This window comes from Notolepis coatsorum (genome assembly GCF_963971535.1).
Source record: "Notolepis coatsorum genome assembly, chromosome: 5".
In the NCBI taxonomy this organism is placed as follows: domain Eukaryota; kingdom Metazoa; phylum Chordata; class Actinopteri; order Aulopiformes; family Paralepididae; genus Notolepis; species Notolepis coatsorum.
This window is the reverse complement of record NC_140169.1, coordinates 94,768,441-94,794,534: the sequence shown is the minus strand read 5'-3', so window position 1 is coordinate 94,794,534 and position 26,094 is coordinate 94,768,441. Positions and strand designations below refer to the sequence as shown.

General features: G+C 44.0%; 1 protein-coding gene across 1 annotated transcript in view; it reads left to right on the top strand.

Moving 5' to 3' along the window:
- scara5 (scavenger receptor class A, member 5 (putative)) overlaps positions 1-26,094 on the top strand; it is a gene marked incomplete at its 3' end in the record, with an annotated part of 446,945 nt that overhangs the window by 166,411 nt on the left and 254,440 nt on the right. Inside the window, exon 4 of the mRNA XM_084314185.1 lies at positions 5,354-5,553. Within this exon, the coding sequence (XP_084170311.1) occupies positions 5,354-5,553 (200 nt within the window). The remainder of the gene's footprint in view (positions 1-5,353; positions 5,554-26,094) is intronic.

Sequence of the window (26,094 nt, the reverse complement as noted above, 5' to 3'; positions counted from 1 at the left end):
CTTAACTTTTTGACTTACCAGCCATTTTTTACTAGCCAAAAATTATAAATAGCTTTTTAGTATATCGCCATGTGTTATTATTACTATATAATACTCTCATATGCTATTTTCAATTAATATCATAAACAACATAAGGAATATTAGCATAATTTTGAGTGGACTGAAGGAATGAGTCAGTCAACTGGTCGTTATTCCTCTGTCTTTCCTCTCTGTCAGCGCGCACACACCACACACACAGACGGCTCCTCCCCCGCTAGCCCCCACCCTTTTCTAGTCAGCCTACTGTTCTGTCTCTCTCTCTCTCTCTCTCTCTCTCTCTCTGTGTTTATGCGGAGCAGCGTTAGCTCCGCGCGGCTAACGCGGAGCTAACGCTAGTTTGCCCCGAATTAAATGAATAACTAGGTTGCAAATCATAGTAGTTTTCACTGCACATAGAAGCAGTCAAACAGCGGGAGCATTTCGGGAGCATATGACCAAAACCCAGGCAACTTCGAGTCCTTAAGGAATCAAATAGTCTGCTCTATGGCTGCATGCTGTGTATCGCTGCTCTGCTTGGCTTTAATGGAGCAGAAGCACGGACTGGGGCGGATATGACTCACAGAGTTGCTACAGGGTTTTTCAAAATAAGAGTATCATATGAACGGAAAGTTTCTAGCTGCCGGAGCCCAGATATTATGACTGGAGCTGCGCTTGGGGCGGCAATGAGACACGCACAGGATTTTCAAAATAAGAGTATCGATATGAACTACACACCAGCTGGCGGGCAGACTATTATTTTCAGACGCCAGGCGGTAAATCTACACGCATTTGGCGATGGGCGTCTAGTTATTTTGTTCCCTGGTAAGAGATACAGTAAATATAGTATCTACAGATATGTAAATGGTTTTTGTGAAGGTATGTACAGACAGGTGGATAGATATACTGTAGTGTATATACAGTAAGAATATATATATATATATATATATATATATATATATATATATATATATATATATATATATATATATATGGTATATATATATGGTATATACAGCATACAATACAATGCAACTCACTACGATAGTGATTCAGTAGTACAAACATTTCCATTTTATTCCTACTATGGTTATGCCACTCGTTTGCGAGAAGGAATCTCTGAGGGTATATTTACACAATCCAGTTATGGAATTGTATAGTATAATATTTTTTTTATTTTTTTTATTTTTTATGTATTGTATTCGACTAAGAAGAGTTGGCAGTCAACTATGGCTCCTTTCGATCGATTAGTCGACTATTTGACTAATAGGGGTCAGCCCTAGTGTGCACATATTCAACGCTGTTGAAAGTGCCGTGCAGCAATATGGGGGTTTTGATAAACTGTCGGCTGTTGTTACCGATGGATTCGCCGGGCTTCTAAGGCAGAGTGGCGTTGAGTGTCCAATGCTGCACTGCATTATACATCAGGTAAGTTCGCTAACATAATTTCCATCTATTGTGCGTCACTATAATGACCAATGCGAGTCGAGTGTAGTCAAATTATATGCGAGAGTCGTTAAATAGTTTTTCTTTTTTTTTATCTGATATAGGAGGCTCTCTGTGCCAAGAAGCTTGAATACAGCCATGTTATGGATTTGGTTACCAAGGTTACCAATCTAATTTGTGGAGGCAACAGGTCACTAAACCATAGAAAGTTTGTCTCCTTTTTGAAAGAGATGGACACTGATTATGGCGACTTGCAGCTACACACAGAAATCCGATGGCTGAGCCGTCGGAAAGTACAGGAGCGACATTGAAACACTGCAAATGCAATTCAATGATCGGTTTGAAGATTTCAACGGCATGCAGTCACGGATAGCGCTGTTTGCCGGCCCCCTCACCGCTACGGTGTCAGAGCAGCCCCCACCGTTGCAGCTTGAACTGTGTGAGCCAGGCACGTGCACACATAGAGGCCAAGGGGTGCCTGAGCACCTGCCTTTTTGAGCCTCATCAAAAAAGTGCCCTTTTTGAAAAAAAAAAAATTTTTAAACTTTTTTTTTTTTTTTTTTTTTACCGTTACGCATATAGACTGCCCTTCCAACTGAAAAATGTCAGGATAGGATTAAAATATTAGGTAAAGAGAGAGAGATGTCCCATATTCCATTGCAGTTTGCACGGCCTCCTCAGCATGCCTCTCCGCGGACCTATATATTTTATGCATAGCGTGGGTGGTGATGATGATGATGATAGAAACCGCTGTTGAATGCTGGTATTACACTCATTGAGAGACACGAAGAAGTCAAGTCCGATGGGATTTGGGAATCTCAAATACAAATCGGGATTGGAATAAAAAATGCATTTATATTAAACAATACAGAATATACAGCACTTCTTGGGGTCTGTAGGGTAAGCACTTATTCCCTCCCCCCTGAACATTTATGGAGATATATGGGCCTTTTAAGTCAGTGATAAAAGTGTCTTTCAAGGATAAGTGAGCTCCTGCACTGATTATTATAGTTCAATTCAATATTTGATCACCAAAAACCCCCAAAAAGCATAAAAAGGGGGCCCCCCGCCCGAAAAGGGCCCTTAAAAATTGCGCGCTGCGCGCGCTCGGTTAATGTATACACACAAGTGTAGTGCCCTTTTCAGCCTTTGAGCACCTGCCCCTCTAAAGTCCTGTGCACGTCCCTGGTGTGAGCTACAGTCAGATCCTTTTTTTCAAGCAAAGAGAAATGAGAGGGGAATTTCGTTTTGGAAACTGCTACCTGAGCCCCGCTTCCCACTCCTCAGGGACTTTGCCCTCTCTATGGCCAGTATGTTTGGGAGCACATACATACGTGAGAGCAATTTCTCAAACATGAAGCACATCAAGTCAAAGGAGAGAAACAGGCTGTCGGATGAAACATTATTTCATCTGATACAGATTGCATGCACAAACATTGAAGTTGACATTCCTGCTATTGTGCGCCAAATGGAGAGACCACAAGTGTCTCATTAAAGACAGGGGGGGGGAGGAGATGATGAAGAGGTGTAGAGGGGGGGAAGGAGATGATGAAGAGGTGTAGAGAGGGGGGGGAGAGATGATGAAGAGGTGTAGAGAGGGGGGGGGGAGATGATGGAGAGGTGTAGAGAGGGGACCATTATTATTATTATTATTATTATTATTATTATTATTATTATTATAACCATTATTGACCCACTGTGGGGCGAGGGTGAATGTCATGCCAGTTTGATAAAGGGTCAATGGGAGGCATGTAGTATTGCACTTTACTTTACTTGCACTTTACTTGTTTACTTTTGTAGTGTTCAGATAACACTAATAACACAAACACAAAGCAGCATTCCTGCTGCATTTCACTACAACAGTAAATCAAAAGTGCAATAATAAATTATTTTGTTAAATGTATAAACTTGTATCCTGCTACTAAACAAAACATTCCTGAGTGCTTCATATCCATAACATGCATTTCAGTGTTATAATGTTTTGTTTAGTAGCAGGATAAAAGTTTATACATTTAACAAAATCATTTATTATTGCACTTTTGATTTACTGTTGTAGTGAAATGCAGCAGGAATGCTGCTTTGTGTTTGTTGAGCAGTGGGCTTTAAGTTCATACATTTATTTTATTAGAAGCCTTAATTATAATTGATCATTTTTGTATATATTTGGGGTTACAGCAATACTTTTAAATTCAGCTGTTTATAAATTCATAAAGTTGAAATTGCATTACTAAATGCATTTGAAATGGAATAAAAACAAAGTTACAACAAATTATAATTGTTTATATACCTTATTTATCACATCTGTGACTATTATGGGCTATTTGAGTGATGGGGTACTACTGGCGGGACTGCCGATAAACAATGCGGCCCCCCAGATTGATTGTGGACATTTTGTGGCCCTCACCATATACAAAGTTGCCCACCCCTGATCTAAACTGTCAAACCGCATAAAACTATGACGAAAGGGTTCTCAAGGCTCTCGTCGCGCATACTGCTTACATCACAGGCATGCGCCAGTAGCCTAGAAGCGTAAACAAAGCATGTCTGATTCTATCCTGAAGGCTACATTGGCAGTACTTTTAAATACACAAGATTCTGTCCCGCAGCTATCGCAACTATTAGTGACTGGAGCCACTGTCTGTGAGTGACTCTGCTTTGGTCCAATCACATTCCCCCACCCACAGTCTGCGAATCAGAGGCAGAGTAGGGCGGGTCTTCACAGCACGTCATGTGACATATGCGGCAATCGTGTGACAGCGGGGCTCCGTCGTCTCGAGTCTTTACAGCCTCGTCTGCACGCAGAATTCCATCCCAAAACACTAGTCTAAACGCAACATTAAAAGTGAGACCGCAAGTCGACTTTTGCGGTTTCTGTTCAGACTCTCTCCGTCTAAACATGGCCTCAGTCTACTCTACATAATCCCTTCAACTCGGTTTGAACTCGGGAAGACTCTGGACTGCTGTCGTAAAATAAGCACATGAGTTTAAGGTCAAATTTAAAGGATTTTAATTGTCTCGTAAAATGGAAAGGATGGTCTTATATAATGGAATTCTTGTCTCTGTGTGTGTGTGTGGGTGGGGTTCTTCTTTTATAGTACGATGAAGATATGACATGTCAGGGATAGTGAAAGGGTACAACTAGGGGTGTAACGATGCATCGAAATTAGGGATGTCCGATATTATCGGCCGATATTGGCATTAAAATGTGATATCGGAAATTATCGCCATCGGTTTTCAATTATTATAATTTTTTTTACATTTGTTTAACCTTTATTTACCCAGGCAAGCAACTAAGAACAAATTCTGATTTTATTTATTGTCAAAAGTATGCATAATGTTAATAGTGTTAATTCCACGACAAGAGATATGTAATCTTAATTACCTGAAATTATTCCGTTTTTTGGGGGGGGAAACCCTGCATATATCGGTATCGGTTGATATCGGTTGATATCGGTATCTGTAAAAAAGCCAATATCGAACATCCCTAATGGTAATGCATCGATCCTAATGTGACGATTCAACTGCATCGATTTGCAAATGTTAGAATCTATTAGAATCGATTATAATAAAAAGAAAATGTGTGTTTTTTTTTTATTATTGTTTTTATTGACCTATAGTCCATTCATGCTGAGTGAATCAGTTCCCCCAGCCACATTTGTGTATTCAATATTTTTTGGGGAATTAACTGATAGAAAATGAATGTAATCTAATCGAATCGTGGTCAAATGAAGAGATTTCATGATGCATTGAATCGTTGCCTGAAGAATCGTAATGGAATTTAATTGTTGTGAGATCGCATCGTAACACCCCCCCTAGGTACAACACTATAACTCTCTCTCTCTCTCCATCTCTCTCCCTCTCTCTCTTCCACCTCCGCTCTCTCCTCCTCCAGTCTCCCGCTCACAGCTGTCGTCGGAGCGACAGGAGGTGCTGATGGAGAACGTGACGCGGATGTCGGAGCGCTCTCGTTTGCTCCAGCAGAGCATGGGCGAGGCCTCCACCCAGGCGGACCTTCTGGAGAACATCTGGAAGCTGGAGAACCTGTTCCAGAACCACAGTGACTGGCTGCAGAGGCTGGAGAACCTCATCAAGGTATAGAACATGAAGACTAGTACAAACCAGAGATTCATTCATCTCATCGAGGTAGAAGACACAGAGTACAAACCACAGAGGAATCTCATCGAGGTAGAAGACACATTGAGTACAAACTAGGGATGAATCTCATCGAGGTAGAAGACACAGAGTACAAACTAGGGATGAATCTCATCGAGGTAGAAGACACAGAGTACAAACTAGGGATGAATCTCATCGAGGTAGAAGACACAGAGTACAAACTAGGGATGAATCTCATCGAGGTAGAAGACACAGAGTACAAACTAGGGATGAATCTCATCGAGGTAGAAGACACAGAGTACAAACTAGGGATGAATCTCATCGAGGTAGAAGACACAGAGTACAAACTAGGGATGAATCTCATCGAGGTAGAAGACACAGAGTACAAACTAGGGATGAATCTCATTGAGGTAGAAGACACAGAGTACAAACTAGGGATGAATCACATTGTATTTTAATTTCTATGTAAATGAGCCTCTAAACAGGTGATCATGGCAGCAGTAATTGTAGCAGACCGTGAAAGAATATACAATATCTTGAACGACGATATACAATCAAGATATTGAGCATTGTACTTATTTAAATATCGTTATATATAACGTTGTGGGCTTTGGCGTAATGCTCGTATAAACATAATCTAATTTGAGCGACAAATATAAAGCCACATGCAGAGATATGTCGCTATAGTGGCTGTATACAGCGCGCACCTGCACGTATTGGGACGGAGAAGAGTTACCGTTAGTTTGCGAGCCACTCACCTGCACGTTACGTATTGGCACGGAGAGAAAGATACCGTTAGTTGGGGAAGAAAAAGTGAGAGAGAGAGGAGAGAGTTGTTTTTTGCCCCAACGCTGTATGGTAACGTTGGTGAAGTGAATTACCAGTTAAAAGCGGTATCGTAATATCGCCAAAGCCAGGAGAAGTGGAGTGACATACTGTTAGGAAATACCCTTATAGTTCTTTTATTGAATGAAGCAGTGAGACAAGTTGAGTCTGAAGTCTGGTGCCGCCAAGGTTTTTATCTCGAAGTACACAGAGAACACAGGAAGGATAGCTCTTCAATCCGGACCACCTGCTCGAGTACACCCGCAGAATGATACTTGACGACAGACCGCCTCACATTTTATACAGTATGGTACATAGGCCAACCTCTTCTCTGCCTTGGTGATTGATAGCCGTCATGTCACAGTTTGAGGACAAAGGATCTTATCAGAATGGTGTGTGTATATCTCTCGGTGTGTATGCATTGATGTCTATGTGATGTGTGCTTGTGTGTGTGTTAAAGTGAGAGACATGAGTTTGCATGTCTAGCTGGCACTTTCGAACAAAAAAAGGGGGGGGGGTGTGTATCTCTCTATGTGTGTGCATTGGTGTCTGCGTGATGTGTGCTTGTGTGTGTGTTAAAGTGTATGTGTTGGTGTGTGTGTGGGCTTTTGCATGCTTCTGATATCATCATGCACCTGTGTCTAGAACTGTTTCATGGAGCCCTATGTTTACACAGAGACCGTTTCATCGGGTCCCGTGTTTACACAGAGACATCTGACGTCAGTGTACAGAAGATATATAAGATATTGACAACAGATCAATGAATTAAAACTATCAATCCCCCTTTTGACATATAAATCCATATGTCAACACAACAATTCATTGTGCACCCAACAATATGACACAACCATCAATCATCAAGACATACACTAAGCATGGACCTGTCAAAAGGCCAAGGTCAGGAACAAATAGAGTACATTTCCGGACATATACCTACATATCGGATGACCACCAATACTGCCATCAATACATCAGACCTGCACTTAATCCAAGAGGGCGTGTATATCATATAAGCGTGCAGCTTAACTATACGGGGGCCCAGAGGCAAACATAGCACGAAGCGCATGGAATAGCAGAGACATGTGACAATTAGATGGTCCAGTGGTCATCCAGTAGCGTCCAGTGTCGTCAGGGCCGTAGATGGGCAGGCCATAGATCAACTCCGTGAAATATTAATTACAATTACACAATATAACCAAGGAAAGAGGAATGAAAACACACACAAAAATAACAATAAACTGACGTTGATCTAACCTTAACCAGGACCTGTAAAATATGGAAATGATGCTTAACCGCTTTCGCACAATGTACATGCCTGAAATACTATGTAAGACAGTTCAGCCAGGTCAGTTTTCTTTTGCACAACATCAATCATATTTCAAGACAGTTCAGTTTTAGTTCAGTCACATTTTGCATAATTTCAATCAATTTACACTTTCCCATCTATTATCAATTTATTCAGTTGTTGTGTCCAATTTAGTTCAATTTATTCAGTTGCTGTGTCCAATTTAGTTCAATTTATTCAGTTGCTGTGTGGAGTCCACACAGAGTCCAAACACCGCAGGCCATCAGGCAGAGAGCGGCGACCGACACCGTCAGTCAGCCATCACCCCCAGAGGACACTGCATCATACTGAATTCAGGCCGAAGTCCTGTTGCCGGCCCCTCCCCCTCAATCCGGCACCAGCCCTACATTTTCAGGCGAGCAGCGAGCAACAGCTCGTGACATCGTCGGGGTTGTATTTCCACCCCACCACCGGCGGAGAAGGGCCTCGGTACGGTTCTCAGCATGACCACAGCGTCCCTAATGAAGCGGATGACAGCTGACCGTTCCCCATCGCGTCCATGGTCGCTCAGCCTCTCCCCAACCCGATAGCCTGAGGAAGAATCAAAGCACACAGAACACCACACAGCTTACTCAACAACCAGTACAATGCATCCAGACTTATTTATGAGAAAACCCATTGATTGAAATACATAAAAAATGCGTAAAGAACCACTCAACTTTCAGATTCCAAGTTCCGGCACATCCGCGTCATACTTCGTCACCACCACCCAAACTCACAAATGAAAAAGAAGCCCACATCAGAGATACATAAAAAATAATGCAATGATTTTCAATGGTTGCAATCTCTATGCCGAAGGATCATTAGAAAATCAGACTAAAATTCACATAAACCAAATCAAAACAAAACACACATTGTCTCACATCAGAGTATACAATATCCTATGAGTAGACAATATTCTAATGAGTATACCATAAAAAGGAAATAAAAACAAAACATAAACCAAATCAAAACAAAACACACATTGTCTCACATCAGAGTATACAATATCCTATGAGTAGACAATATTCTAATGAGTATACCATAAAAAGGAAATAAAAACAAAACACGCAACAATATCTTGACCCCATTCTCACAACCCTACCACGACCTCATAGAAACTGGCAGTTGGTTCCCCCACCTCCTCATCCCCGGATGCCATCATGTCAGCAGAGTCCGGTGGCTCAGACACGGGGGACCCCAGCTGGACAGGAAAGAGACGGGGAGGAGAGCCGGCCGGCGCATCCTCCAAGGGCTCCTCATAGGCCGGTGCCTTGAGCATGGATCCTGCACTCGCCTCGTGGGCATCCTCTCCATCCCCCAACAGGGCCCCCAACTCGCCCATACACAGGGCCTCCAACTTGCCCATACCATGCATCCCCAACAGGGCCTCCAACTCGTCCATACCATACATCTCCAACATGGCCTCCAACTCGTCCATATCATACATACCACCCTCTCCATCGCCTACACACCCAGCCTCCCCCCCATTCACCATCATCTGGTACCCAGCATCCCCTTCATTCACCATCATCTGGTACTCCGGTACTTGCGCGAATCTCGTGTCAACCGCAGTCATAATAACTTTCTCACAGAGTTTCCTGATGCATGGAATACAACAGCATCCACATAGGACAAATAGTGCCACAGACGTTATGAGGGTTACCATCACTGACGCTATCAGCCCTTTCCACTGACCAAAATGTTTGCTCAACCATTCACTAACGACATTTGTCACTCCTGAATCAGTCGCCATACTTGCAGACAGGGTCCTCAGCCCCTTCAGGGCTCTGGTTACAGACCCATCACCGGCTGTGTTGTTGGGGAGGAAAATGCAGCATTGGTCCCCAAATAGCGAGCACACGCCCCCTTTCTCGGCCAAGAGCATATCTACAGCGATCCTATTTTGGTAGGCCATCAACGAAGTGGCTGATAATTGCTCAGACAGTCCCTCAATTGCATCACGAGTCATGTTCCCTAGCCTCTGTAGATTGAAATGAATATAATTGATTCGGTCCACATTCTTATTAGGGGTGATCCAGACGAAGATTGACTCGAACCCTGCAGCAATCTCGTCCACCAGCTTAAACTCGCTTGGTACCCCCCTTGGGATTCCTATTGCATCCACGTACGTAGGATGACCTGCATACAAATCAAAGCTTGCCGCTCTCCTCCTGCGGAAGAAATGCAGGGGATGCCTGACACGTATAGCAGCAGCAGCTCGTTCTATGTCAGCTACGGAAATAGAGGTTATTGTTACCGGGGCAACCAGTGAGATCAACGTACATGACCCTGTCCATGCCTTATCGAGCGTGTTCCTCAACTTTGTCCCTCCACAATACCAATAGATGTCCGCATGTGATTTTGTTAGTCTAGACACATTTTCCCAACGGGTAACATCTATGGTGATGTTGCACCACGTCTTGTCTATAGCACCCATCCTCTTCTCATCATTTGGTCGGATGTGATCGCGCCTATAGCACACATGATCACCCCGTATTGGATTGAACAAGGGGGGCCTTATGTCTTTGGGCGAGAGTGGGTAAACCCCGTCCAGGTATCTACACCCTTTACTGGGGTTATCAGTCATCATGAGTTCAGTCATGCACCAGGTCTCATTAATTGAAAACATAGAGGGTACCGTTAGTAACGCCGGTCTCGCTCCTGCACATATTACACATTCCCTTCTGGTTGCAGCCGCCGCATTTTCAGTGAAATCAATCCAATAATTCTTCTGGAAGAATCCAGTTTCCCTGGCAAATGCCCTCTCAATCGTGTCAGAGTCCCCTTTTACAGGTCCAACAACCAGGGAATTGTCAAGGTTTCGAATTACAGGCCTGGGTGGTACGGACAAGGGTGGTACTTCAAGGAGGTCCTCCTTGATTATTATGTGGAACAGAGCACTCGGAAAATCATTGGAGATAGAGGTAAGCCAAAACGACCCCCAGTCGTGTACACCGGGGTCTACAAGGGTTAAATCCAGAGGATTGCAGTTAGCTTTGGTACAGTTCCCGGGTCTAGGTAGTTTGGTGAATACCAGTCTCTGTATCAAGTCTCTACCACTGGACCTTCTCATGGTGGCGTCTATGGGTCGCGGTCCCTTCCTGGGATGTCGGGTGGCCCAGGCCGCCCTCTTGTAACTATCCCAGCAAGGATTAGTGTGGACCGGCTGGTCGTAGTAACTCAAGCATAATACGAACATCTCGTTCGTCATCAGCTGTTGGTATGTAACAGGGTTACCGTTGCACGTCAGGATCTCACATGCGTCAAATCTGTAGCTTGCCGTAGCTCCGATATTGAATCTAAACCTAGCGGGGGGGCGTGTCATCCTCCCAATGTCTTCCGACTCCCCTCTCTCATGGGATAACTTAGATACAGCAATAAACCTAGATGGATAAGGGCCCCCGGGCGTGTATGGCTCAGAAACGTCTCGTCTCTCCCGGCTGTGCTCAACCCTTGGCACACCAGAGCTAACATTACCAGAGATATGTTCACGGATGGGTACACATGTAGGATCAGATTTTGGGTTTGGGATGTCGAGCGGGAATGCTACAGCATACCGTAAATCCAATGGTGGGCCTGTATCAGAGGGGATTGCAGTTGTATTTCCTGCTTGTGTGTTCCTATAATATCTATCTACCCCCCATACGAAGGGAGCAATAACCAAGGCGGTCATTGCGACAATAATGAATATTATCTCGGTAGCTGAGCATCCCAACCCGGCAAGTGCCCTCTTACTCTTGGTAGCTGGACATCCCACCCTGGCGAGTGCCCCCTCACCCTTCAATTTGGTGTATTTGGACCCGGGCATTTTTGTCTCTAATCACTGGATACTTCGGCCAGGTCCCTCCGTACTGCGTTAAGATCCCGCTCGGTGGGGTCTCTTGACTTACAAATATGTGTCTTATGCAGCCAATTACTGAGACGTTCCTCCCTAAGCCAGACCTTAACACAATGGGTAGTTACTTCTGCTACCTTGAACGGACCTAGCCAGCGTGGGTCAGACCAATTGAATTTGTTCACTTTTCTCATCACCCAGTCCCCAACTTCCACTGGGCTGGTTTCCACTTCTCTGTCGTCCTTGGTCAGTATCTCGATCACCTGTTGAGATATTGCCATTACAGCGTTGGTCATGCCTTTTACGTAATCACTCAATTCGGAGTGTGCCAGCACCAATGGTGGAGTAGTACTGGGCGCGGTCTGAAACGGGCACGGCATCTTCCTACCAGTAAGCACCTCATGAGGACTCACATTGAGAGTCGCAGAGGTGCTGGATCTCATGGTGAAGAGGACTATGGGAAGGGCTTCCGGCCAAGCCAAACTGGTTGCTTTGCAGACTTTTGCCAACCCTTCCTTGATAGTGCGGTTTGCCCTTTCTACCAGCCCCTGCGATGCGGGGTGGTACACAGCCCCGAATCGGTGTATTATACCGAAATGTTTCTCCACCTCCTGGAGGGCTTCATTAGAGAAGTGGGAACCATTATCGGACCGGATCGCTTCAACTAGCCCGAATCTGGGGATTAGTTCTCTGATTAGCCATTTAATCACTTCGGTTGCCTTCTCAGTCTTGGTGGGAATGGCCTCTACCCACCGGGAGAATGTGTCTACACACACTAACAGATACCTCTTCCCCTCCACCCGATGTTGCACTCCCATATCCGTAAAGTCTATGCAAATTTCTTTCCATGGTGCCGCCGGGGTGGGAAAACTACCGAGACCTGCTTTCAGTGCTGCCTTTGGGTTAAACTCACAGCATATCTCACATGATAACACAAAGTATTTACAAATATCCCTTAGGTGGGGGTGCCACCAGTGCTGGGAGATGAGGGTGTTAACCTTTGACCCTGCGCAGTGCCCTCTACTATGTGCTTCCTGACAGAGTAAGTTGAGTAGTCCAGCCGGAGCTACCACCTTCCCCTCATGGTTCCTATATATACCCTCCTGATCTCTGCTCGCTCCCTTCTCTAGCCACGCCTGCTTCTCCATGGGAGCCGCACCCTGCTGAAGTTCTCTGATTCGCTCACTCGTTAGTTCTCTCCCTTCTGGAGTGTCCTGTTTTCCTTTAGTTGGTTTCTGGACCAATTGCTTCTGCACAGTGGGGTCTCGGTATCCAGCAACGCGTTTAGCCTCCATATCAGCAGCGTTGTTCCCCTTTGTGATATATCCCTCCCCCTTTTGGTGTCCCTTGCATTTCAGTACAGCCACCTCAGCAGGTGCGGTCAATGCTTCGTAGAGTTTAGTAAGCTGTGTCAGATGCTTAACAGGTTCCCCTGACGAGGTGACATACCCCTTCCTCCCCCAATGCGGCATGTCAACATGAATCGCATGTGTGGCATACGCAGAGTCCGTATGCAAGTTTACCCGTTTACCCTCAGCTGCTAAACATGCTTCTGTTATCCCCACTAGTTCAGCCAACTGGGCTGACGCGGTCTGGGGTATTATGCCCGATGTCACTGTGGAGTATCCCCCATCCATTCCCAGTTCTACCACAGCATAGGATGAGATAAGTGCACCAGTGGGGCCATGATGACTGTGTCCGTCGCTAAACAGTGTCATGTCTGGTGAGTCGAGTGGGAGGTCAGACAGTGACTCATGCAGCTTCATCTCTTGTCGCGTTCGTTCAATACAGCAGTGGGTGTCTGCTCTGCATTCATGATCCTGTTCAGTTTCCATTTGCTCAGCCATGTTAACCCTATCTGTGCTGAAGTGTACATGGGTCATCCCTAAAATGCGCTTCAGGTTTTCCGTCCTATGGCTTGATAGTGTAAACGCACTAGCGTCTAAATATGCCTTGACACCATGCCCTGTATGTACAATGGTCTGATTGTCCATTGTGATGTGTGATGTCTTTTGTAAAGCCTTACCTATGGCTGCAATGTTACGAGTGCATGATGGATGACCCATCTCTATTTTATCTAGTCTAGTACTATAATACATCAGCACCTGTCGCCCCTTCTCTGTCTTCTGGTACAGGACTGAGTTACAGATCCCGCCCGTTTCGGAGACATCTAGATGAAAAGGTTCGGAGTAGTCAGGTGTGTGGAGAGAGCATGCTTCAGACATGGCTGTTTTAATCTCTATGAAGGCCCTCTCGGCCTCTCCGGTCCAGATCAATGGGGCTTTATAGTCTTGATATCCTGCCTCCGTCATCATCTGTCTCATAGGAGTCACATAATCAGCAAAGTTTGCTATGAAGTTCTTACTATACGTCACTAGTCCTAGAAACTTCATCATTTCTCGTACCGTGGTTGGTTTTGAGTAGTGCAGGATGTCATGTCTAGTGCTATTAGTCATCTCAGCGCCGTCTTGGCTGATTACCTTCTGGAGGAATACAACCTGTGGGCGTCCTACTTGGAGTTTTTCTCGAGACACCTTGTATCCATAGTGGGCTAAGGAGGCTAACACAGCCTGTGTCGCCGTCATGATATCAGCAGAGGTTTCAGCCGAGATCAAAATGTCGTCCACGTATTGGTAAATGGTAACGCCCTCCGGCAACTTAATGCCTTGAAGGTGTGTCTTCAATACATGATTAAAAATAGAAGGAGAGTCTATATATCCCTGGGGCAACCGGGAGTATGTGTATTGTTGCCCCTTGTAGGTGAATGCAAATAGTTCTTGACTCTCATCATCTATGGGGATACTGAAGAAGGCATTAGCAAGGTCAATACAGGTGAACCATATCTGTTCAGGTCTTTTTGCATTCAATATGGTGTATGGGTTTGGTGTATCATACTTAGTGGTCTCGACCACCTTATTGATTGGCCTGAGGTCCTGGATCATTCTATAATCCTTTTTACCTGGTTTGGGAACTGGATTTATAGCGGTGTTCCAGCGAGACCGGGTGGGGTGTATTACACCTCCAGATACTAGTCCCTTAATAGTATCTTTTATCCCGTCCTGCTGGGCTTCACTGAGCTTGTACTGAGCCCGAAATATGGGTGTGGTTCCTGGCTTAGTTTTAATCGAGATTGGATCTATCTTTAGCCGTCCAACATCCATTGGTCCCTGGGACCACAGTGATTGAGGTAGCGAATCTATCAGTGCATCAGTGTCGGGGTGGTCTGTGTTTTTGCGTCCATGTGTTCTTGGTAAACGTTGTTTCTGGCATTCTACCGTGACCTCTGATTCGTGGGTTATTCGGTATGATTTAGTTCCTGGAGAGTACCAGAGTAAGTCATGCTGCGTTCTCTCCCAATCAGTAGCCTGCATGCATGCCTTAATCATGGGGCCTAGGTTTTTCGCTTCACCCCCTCTAGTAACCCCTAGGGTAAGGTGCGGACTAGAGGAGGTTCCTAGGTTATAATACTCAGCCTGTTGTGGGGTCAGTACCACCCCAGCCGCGGTGCCTGCTTCACCTACATAGATATGTTCTATCCGGAGTCTAGGTTTTGCGTCATCTTGACCCTTTCCCCATCCCTCCCACAGGGCATCATAATTCTCATCCTCCGCTAATGAGTAGAAGAACGTACAGTGCGGAGGGTCATTTGGGGCTTTTTGTAGGTACTGGGAAGAGATCCAGGGTTGCCATGTTCGGTTTGCGTCGTGGAGCTTGCTGCTGTTAAAATCCACGCACACTCCCCACCATACCTCAGCCATTGTGTCAGGGTGGGGCTGGCCAAACTGTGTCTGCTGGACCATTTGGTGCTTCATCACCTGCCATGGCGTGGCACATGTTAATGAACTCCCATCGGGGAATAATATGTCCATGCTAAGGGGGTGACACATTATCTCAATATTAAGAGAGCCCAGTATGTCTCTGCCTATCAAATTAAGTGGGCAGCTCTTAGCTAATAGAAATGAATGTTTAAATCTCTGTGTTCCCCAAACACAGTCGGTTGTCTCAGACAACGGCCACATTTCGGTGTTTCCCGAGAACCCAGTTACAGGGACGGCATCCTTTGAGTGTGGCAAGTGTGTGTTAAGTGTAGAATACCGTGCTCCTGTGTCCACCATAAATAAATGATCACGGCCGTTTATGGTTAACTTGACCATGGGTTCCATGAATAATTTATCTACGCTGGACAAATCGCCTGTGTGTGGGTCTGGGCCTCCCTATTGGTTCTGGAACATTTGGTGTGGCCCACCACGGGGCATTTGATTCGGGCCGGGCGCCTGGTGGGGCGGGGGCATTATGGCCCTGGCACCCCTCCCCCTTCTCCCTGAGTTGTAGGGACATTCGCGGGACCAATGACCAGGCATTCCACATGAAAAACAGGTTCCTGTCCCGGGCACTGGGGCGTCTCGCATCGGGGGGTAACCCCATGGTCCGCCGCCCCGCCCCCTTCCATACCCCCTCCCATACCCCCTCCCATACCCCCTCCCCCCCTGAGTTTGGAACCTCTCGTCACCCCTATCCCATTCGTCGTCCATATTGGACATCTGGTACTCCGCTGGTGGGGGATACTGAAGGTATTGTGGGGTGTGAGGGGATTGACAGTATGGTTCCTCAAGAATTACTTGTGGCATCTGTCTATATGACTTGGCGCTATTCATTTTGTCTTTCATTTCTTTTGCCTGTCCCTTCAGAATATGCGACTGGAGATTAGCCAGTTCCTTTTCAGATTCTGCTCTCTCCTCCAATTCCACATCTATGTAATGGACTAGATGGGAGGACCAGAGTTCATGAGAGAACTCATTTATGCCAATAATACCTCTGAGCTTTGCTTGAACGTTCTTGTTCATGGACCCCTCAACTGCACCGCGAAACAGTTTATCCATGGTTGGGGTAGTGTAATCCCCGGTGCTATCTACCCACGTCTCCCTGACCCTGAGTATGTATTCCGTCCCGGTTTCATCAGGTTTCACTGGTAGGTTGTTCAATTCACGCACATTCTGTTTCGTGGGGTATTTCTTCCTAAGTGCCGGCCATAATAGGTCAATTAGGTCACTTAGGGGGGTGTCATCTGGATCCCCCCTTGTATGTGCCTCAATTTCTACCCCCTCTAAGGCAGACCGAGAGGAGCAAGCAGCGAACACTTTACGAAAATCCCCCATGGCCGGTTCATGCCCCACACATGTGTCTAAATATGCCTTGATAAACATGGTTGCACCCTTATTGATGTCCGGCATACTCTCCTTCATGAGTGTTACGTCTCGGAGTGCCATTGGCGAGAATGTCGTGGTGACCCTACCAGTACCGGACGATTTGCTATGTGTGAGGGGCATCATATAGGCTCTATCGGGTCCCACCAGATTGTACACATTACTACCATACCTAGTCGGTGGGGCCCGAGTCCTATCTACCCGTTCCAGGTCCCTCCGTGTTGCTGGCGTGGAGGTCAATGGGGGTGACTGTTGGAGGTGACTCCCCACCCAGTCTCGTACCCCCTGGGTTTGTCCATTCTGAGGCGTGCCCGTAACCAGTACCGATTGTAGCTGAGTTATAAGGTCCTGCACCTCGGCTAATCCTATGCTACTTACGTCACTTGGGCCGGCACCTAAGCTGGCTCCTGGTGCCGAGGTCTGGTTATCTATACACCCCACGGGCCCCCCGGTCGATTCTCTGATACTTGCGCCACTTGAGCTGGCGCCTGAACTGGTTCCTAGTGCCGAGTTCTGGGTGTCTATCCTATACCCCGATCCTATGACACTTGTGTCACTTGAGCTGGCACCTGAGTTGGTTCCTTGTGCCGAGGTCTGCGTGCCTACTCTATACCCCACAGGCCCAGCTTGGTTTGTTCCTGCGTATGGACTGGGCGTGAGATTACTACTATGTTCCGCCACTTCTGTCAGGTATCGTAGGGTATCGTCCTCCCTAACACTATTGCCACCGGATGGTCCGGTATCCAATAGCCCTGCTCTGATCACAACCAAAGGTCCCATAAATGCTGGTGCAGGTGTTGTCAGGGGCATTTTTAATGGCACCTGTGCATCTGCATATGGTGGTGGTCGACTAGAGAATGGATTGGTCGTGCTAAACACAGGAGCTGTTGGAGTGAATGGGGGAGCCTCAGCCGCTATGAGGTTATCAATCACCCTCTCTGCTGCCCTTTCTTCCATCTGCATAGTCAGTTTAACCTCTCCCAAAAAACAGGAGCAGTCAGCTAGGAATGACTCGGCCTCGGCTAGCTCCTGCTTAGCTTTAGACTTTACTTTGAAACCGTAGGTTTTCATTCCTTGCAAAACAGCCATCGCATTAGCTACTCTTGTGGCTGCTTGGCCTGCACATGTGCCAAGCTTCCCTTTTACCGGCGCCTTCTCCGTCCATTGTCCAAACACTCCGACCTTTTGGACCCGTTCCGCCCATTGTACAAATCTTGTACTGGCTTTGTCTCTTTCTTTGTCGGCTACTTTACCCAGCCAACGTGAATGTGTATCTACTAATACTCGTCCGACGCTACCCGGCTCACACGACCTCCACTTTTGTATAATGCGTTCCGCCATTTTACAACCTCTATGCTAAGTTTGCGGAGAGAGTGAGAAAATTAAAAGAGGAAGGGGGGGAGAGAGACAAGAGAGAGTCAGAGAGAGAGAGAGAGACAGAGAAAAAGACAGAGAGAGGTGTGTGTGTGTGTGTGTGTGTGTGTGTGTGTGTGTGTGTGTGTGTGTGTGTGTGTGTGTGTGTGTGTGTGTGTGTGTGTGTGTGTGTGTGTGTGTGTGTGTGTGTGTGTGTGTGTGTGTGTGTGTGTGTGTGTGTGTGTGTGTGTGAGTGAGTATGGGGGCCTTGTTACTACCTGGTACAACCCAATATTAGAACGTGCTTTAACAGCAGAAGTTGTTTATATTAGAACGTGCTTTAACAGCAGAAGTTGTTTAGCAGGTTCACTAACAACTCCAATATAATCCTCTTAATTATATTACCCAGTGTTTGAAAGTTAATTAAATGTGGGATAATACCAACCCCTTTAAATAACCCCCTGAACTATATATTTGGCTTTCCTCTAAACAATATACTTATATTTTCAAAAATAAGATACAAGAAAAAATTAAATAAAGATGAAATGCAAAGTTTCTGACACAGAGGAGAACAGGGAAAAAGAAAAAAAAAAACAAGCAACAACATCCAGTCTTCTACCACAGCATAGAAACATGCAGTAGAAAAATGGGAGAGTCAGCGAGAGAGCGGGTGAGGTACGAGAGAGTGAGAGAGAGAGACAGAGAGAGAGAGAGAGAAATGGCTCGAGTTCAGTACTACCCCCGACCTTCGTGTTGTTGTAGTTCCAACGAAATATGATTATGTTGAATGTGTGTGAGAGAATGTGTGTGTGTGTATTTAGATGCGTTGGGGTACCGAAAGAGAGAGAGATAGAGAGAGAGAAGGAGGAAGAAGAGAGTTATAGAGAGAGGCAGAGGGGGGGGGGAGGAGAAGGAGACGGAGTGTGAGGAGGTGAGTTATGGAGAGAGAGAGGGGGGAAGTAGGAGGAGGAGGAATGTGAGGAAGTCCGGGTGAGTTATAGAGAGAGGGGGGGGAAGTTGAGTTATAGAGAGAGGCAGAGGGGAAGTACGAGGAGGAGGAGACGGAGAAAAAAAATAGTCACCCTAACCACACAACTTTATCACAACCTCCAATCGCTTGCGCTATTGAACTATTATCCGACCTATTTAAGTAACGTGTCCCTCCACTTTTGGGGGTCCGTTCAACTATGCTAAAGATGTTTCCTTCACTTGCTCCAGCTAAACCTGGGATTCAATACAAATTCACTATCCCCTAATGTCCCAACCCCGTCCGTGGATATTAATCTCAAAAGCCTGTATGTCGTTCAAATCGTTGCTGTAATAACCAGCCAATCTTCTACCCCTTAATTTGGGGCGGGCCTTGTTGAAGAATACAGCACCAATTCGTCTTACATCTAAGCTTTTCTGTTAAGATTCAATAACATGCCACCCGCCTTAACATTCATACAGAATCAATTTATAGGCCTTCAACCTCCGTTGGGACTTTAACCAGCTTTATAGGCCTTCAACCTCCCGTTGGGACTTTAACCAGCTTTATAGGCCTTCAACCTCCCGTTGGGACTTTAACCAGCTTTATAGGCCTTCAACCTCCGTTGGGACTTTAACCAGCTTTATAGGCCTTCAACCTCCCGTTGGGACTTTAACCAGCTTTATAGGCCTTCAACCTCCGTTGGGACTTCAACCCTATTCATAGGCCTTCAACCTCCGTTTGGGACTTTAACCAGATTTATAGGCCTTCAACCTCCGTTGGGATTTTAACCAGATTTATAGGCCTTCAACCTCTGTTGGGACTTTAACCCTTTTTGGATAGACCTTAGGGCCTCACAGATGTCAGCAGACGCAGGTATTTCTTTTCTTATCAAAATGACAAAAAATAAAAAATAAAAATAAAAATAATAATTCTAAATGACAAAAAATTCTAAATGACAAAAAAAATAATTCTAAATTTAGATTTTTGCCAATCTGTAGTTACTTTTAAAGGCTGGAATTTTGCCTACCGTTTTGTCATTTGAAGAAAAAACACCGGCGTCCGCTTTAACCTGGGCGGCTTTCCTTCAGCCGTCACTCCTTGTCCGTCTCTCCAGGACGATTTGCAGAGAGGAGAGAAAAAATACAGATTATAGATCAATTATTCCTGTGCTCTCACATATACCAATATTCAGAACAAATCATAAATTTAGAGTTTTCAATGTGCAGGAATTTCAGTTAAATAGGTGTAACCTGCTCACCTTTTCAATTTTTTAGCGCTTGTTTTGTCACTGAAGACGAGACACCTTGGTTGGGACTCCAGACGACAACTGGTTCACCGCGATCAATCCAATCCCGGACGAGCCCCCATTTGTTAGGAAATACCCTTATAGTTCTTTTATTGAATGAAGCAGTGAGACAAGTTGAGTCTGAAGTCTGGTGCCGCCAAGGTTTTTATCTCGAAGTACACAGAGAACACAGGAAGGATAGCTCTTCAATCCGGACCACCTGCTCGAGTACACCCGCAGAATGATACTTGACGACAGACCGCCTCACATTTTATACAGTATGGTACATAGGCCAACCTCTTCTCTGCCTTGGTGATTGATAGCCGTCATGTCACAGTTTGAGGACAAAGGATCTTATCAGAATGGTGTGTGTATATCTCTCGGTGTGTATGCATTGATGTCTATGTGATGTGTGCTTGTGTGTGTGTTAAAGTGAGAGACATGAGTTTGCATGTCTAGCTGGCACTTTCGAACAAAAAAAGGGGGGGGGGTGTGTATCTCTCTCTATGTGTGTGCATTGGTGTCTGCGTGATGTGTGCTTGTGTGTGTGTTAAAGTGTATGTGTTGGTGTGTGTGTGGGCTTTTGCATGCTTCTGATATCATCATGCACCTGTGTCTAGAACTGTTTCATGGAGCCCTATGTTTACACAGAGACCGTTTCATCGGGTCCCGTGTTTACACAGAGACATCTGACGTCAGTGTACAGAAGATATATAAGATATTGACAACAGATCAATCAATACTCCAACACCGAAGACCAGCGTTTTGGACTATAGGAACCCGGTCCGTACGAGACCCCCCTATCCAGCGACTACCCGACTGGTTGCATGTAAATTTGATTAGCCCCAGGATATTAATGTGACCACAGGATATTAATGTGATATGTTACATGTGTGTTTTTATGTTACACATTAAATGTAGTAATTCAACTTGGTACCCCTGTCCCCTCCAGTTAATAAGAGTGTCCGCCATTTTGTGTACATTTAATATTGGTTAATATATCATTTAGTATTTGCCAAGCTCATTATTTAAATACAGTCAGGGTTGTGTAGCCCCTTAGCTACAGTCTGTTTGTTATTTCTTCCCCTATAAGCGACCTTAGGTTTTATGAAAGGCGCTATATAAAATGAAGTTATTAATATTATTATTATTATTATTATTATTATTATTATTATTATTATTATTATTATTATTATTATTATTATAAAATTAATAATTTATTAATAATAACCTTCCCTAGAATATAATTTTCTATTTTTTTAAAGATACATTTTTTGGCTTTTTATCGCTTTATTGCTACTGGGCAGTCCAGTAGAGAGAGACAGAGGAGGAATGGGAGACAGAGTGGGGGGAAGACATTCGGCAAATAACGACGGGTTCGGGAGTCCCCTAGAATATAATCTAATTATGAAATCAAATATAGGCCAGGGCTTTACAATTTAATAAAGAGATTGATTACAATTAAATGGGATATAAACGGAATATAGCACTATATGATTATAATATTATTTCATTGTATATGGTATACATTTAATTTAGTTTCTATTTAATATATATTCTTTATTAAGTTGTAAAGCCCTGGGCCCTCATTTATCAAGTTTCCTCAGAAAATGTTCTATTTCCACACGTAAGCACAGAATTTAGCACAAAAGAAACGGGATTTATCACACGTGCGTACACAGGTCCTACGCACACCTGTCATGATAAATATCACCTTGCTTCTATGCTAAGGCTCGTGCACACTTTCACGTATTTGCATACCAAAACCGCCCCGATTAACCATATACGGTAATGGAACACCCCCATGAAATGTGGAAAAATGGACTAAACCGAGGGAAGCGTGTTATGAGACAGGCTGACAGACGTGTACACGTACGGTGATGTCGGATATGATATCTATTAACCATTGCTGCCTGGGCAGCGCAAACACTAATAAAGACCGTGCTGGAATATGACTGCCTTTTTCCGTTTTGTTTGATTAATACCCAGGGATTAAAGTTCTCCTCAATTTTATTCCAAATCGCGACGGATTTTCTGTCAATTTTCTACCTGCTGCATATGATTTCTAGAGGCATACAATCTATTTTGATGTCAGTATTGGGTAGCCTATATAAACAATAATACGAGAGCATATACAAGAACAATGAATCTCACTGCCATGTATGATGTAGCCTGCCTATGTGATCAATACAAACTGAATTCCATCATGTTTGTGTGCGGGAGCTCACAAGGCTGTTGTCACAATGGGTGGTACAGTAATAACAGTCTACACAATATCACGATGGACCATGCCATGTAGCCTATGTTCTATTATGACATGATCTGTGACGACAAATGTTCTAGAATGTTTGATTATGACACCATACTCTGACAGCATGCCTATGATCAATAAAAACGCGAACTTGAATCCCATCATCATATTTACATAGTCTGTCCACTATCTTTATTACTTCGTTATTCCCCCCCCCCCCCCCCCCCCATCTATGTAAAGCAACCTTGCATGGGTCTCTTGAAAGGCGCTATGTAAAATGAAGCTATTATTATTATTGTTGTTGTTATTATTATTATCATGTCTGTGTGCTGAGCTCAGTGAAGTTTCAACGGAGCGAGGTAATCTATTCTAATCAACAAATTGAAGTAGAAAGCATTCCGTTGTGGCCAATCTTATTTGGAAACATGACACAAAATAATAGTATGTCGCTTTTTATTTGAAACATTATTTAATCGTATGATTATAGATATTTTTAGAGAATAAATAAATCCAATGAAGTTGTTGCCAAGTTCACAGACAACTCTGCGCTCTAATGCCTATTATGTGCGCTCGTCATGAGCCCGTTCTGGTCAGAGTCATATGGCTTCAGTGGATAACTATGATCTGCATTTAAGTGAATATGAATGAGACTCCGGCCACCGGCACATTATCAGCCAAAATGCGTATCGCAGATTATCTGTACATTGACCAAGTGGAATCCCGTTCACATTACTGATTACTGATGGAGCAAACTCTGAGAGATTGTTCACAGAGGCGCTGCCGAACCAAGATATAATATGATGTGTATAATATAATGTGTGTATTCTCAAATTGCATTTAATGGCTGAATGAATGAATGAATGAATGAAAACTTTATTTAACAGATTGCAGAATGGGTACAATACAGTACGGCTCAATACACACAATTGTTAAGGGGATGCAGACCAGAGAAAGACTTTTGTCTTGTTTACATCAGGGTCCCCCAACTCGAGTCCTCGATATCCTCGCGGACGGACCAGTATACCTTTATATCATATATTCATATTCATATCATAGTTTACTCTATCAGCCTACCAGCATGTAATACGTTCTTTGTTAGAACTCAACTCGTTATTATTTTGCGCATAGATTGCAGAAATACGGGGACGTTTTGATTTAGGCTTTGACACAGAATACAAGTCATGATATCACCCACACGATATATGCTCTGTGTCCAGAGCATGTATGCTTTTCATTCATTTAAGACACATTTATTGCAAGGGTTTTGTATACACATACACTCAACTAATAACCTCTGTCTGTTCTCGTTGCAATGCGTTTATATCGTGGGTGTTCATATGACTTGTATTCTGCTTACAGCTTCGGGGTTCCACTCATTACGTTTAACAATGGCAAAGCCTTTTAAATATAATCAAAAGTTCCCGTATTTCTGCAATATATGCGCAAAATAATAACGGGTTGAGTTACGCGGAGCGCAGTCAGTGCTTATTTCCGCGTTGTAAAAATATTCTACCACCGGGCGCCAACTACGCATGGTCCGACCTGTGCTTAAATATACGCACAAAGTCAAGCACAAGTTCAAATAGATAAATCCCACACTTTGCTTAGAAATGGTCGTACGCACGGATTAAGCACATATCCGTGCGTACGTCACGTTGATAAATGAGGGCCCTGGCCTATATCTGATTTCATAATTTTCATTTCAAACCTTTATTTATACTTGTGAAAGCACTGAGGTTTCCCTCATTTACAGTGATGACGAGTAATTCGATTATAGTGAAGGAGAGGAGGTCTTATTAATACATTATTAATACATTTTTAATTTAATAATAATAATAATAATAATAATAATAATAATAATAATAATAATAATAATAATAATAATAATAATAATAATAATAATAATAATAATAATAATAATAATAATAATAACTTCCGAATAATAATAATCATGACATTGCATTACTGCTGATCAGCACCTATATCAGAAATAAATGTTTACTGTATTTATCATCATCTCGGAACCAATCATTTGAAATGTCAGCTATAGCCTTATTTCTAAATCACGCGTTGCGAAGGCTATTGGCACTCTGCTTTATATTTCTCGAACAAGTTGGATACTGTTCATAACTCATAAGATCTATTTTCTTTAGTATTCCGTTCATTTTGTATTGTATTTCGTTTACTTCGTAATGTATAGAGGAGTGCAAAATAATAGAATCTTTATTGTCATTGTTGGTCCAACGAAATTGAGTTTAGAGCATCACCACATACAAACATACTGAATATAGCATGTATAAATAATAACATAAATAATATAATATCAAAGTCCCAAGTGCAATAGTGCTAGTGCAAATTAATAGTATGACAGTCCAGTTGAGTTAATGGATGGAGTGATTTCTTGATTTCTAATTTATTTTCTTTTTTTGGACAGCACGCTAAACTTGACAGCATGCTACATTTCGACACACACATTTCTGCCAAGAGCGCTGTCAGGGGGGCAGAGTGCGGACTGCTTGCGAGCTACACATATTGGGCGTGTCTGCGCTGGTATCTCATCGAGCAATGTGCTTGCGTAGATAGCTCGCAGACGCAGAGCAGGCTCCGCAAATGTAATTTGCTTCGTGCAATCCATTCTCTGTGGATTCCGCCCACAGAGTACAAACTAGGGATGCATCTCATTGAGGTAGAAGACACAGAGTACAAACTAGGGATGAATCTCATTGAGGTAGAAGACACAGAGTACAAACTAGGGATGAATCTCATTGAGGTAGAAGACAGTACAAACTGATGATTCTCTCCAGAGGTGTGGACTCGAGTCACGAATTTGATGACTTTAGACTTGACTTGACCAAATCAAAAAAGACTTGCAACTCGACTTTGACTTTAACACCAATGACTCATGACTTCACTTGGACTTGAGCCTTTTGACTTGAGAAGACTTGATACCTTCCCCCATGCCCAACGATTACAAATTATGTTATTAAATGTGCCGTGAATTAATAAATTTCCAGTGTATAGACACTTCATTCGCGCAGTCCTGGCTCCGCGTTGTGGGCGTGTTTTGTTTACACCAGTCTAGACTGTCATGGCGGCGCCCAGTAAACGAGTTTTTACACATGGATATCCCCACTAGTTATCTTTAGTTGTGCACAAAGAAAAGAACGTTTTAGTTAAATGTAAATTGTGTCTTGGCTCAAATATTCTATCTACTGCCCACTTTGTTTGAAACAATCCGACAGTATCCAATCAATTTGCGCGAGAGAAGAAGTAACGTTACAATTCAGAATGACTGATCCAGTGGAAAATGATATCAAAGATTGCTTCGTTTGCTTATAAAAACTATGTGGTGGTCAACAAAAAACGAATTATAGAAAATCACAGATGGAGAGATGCAACAACTTCCAACTTCGTTCGACATTTGAAGCTGCACAAATAATGATCAGCAATGTCTCGCTTGATGAATGGCC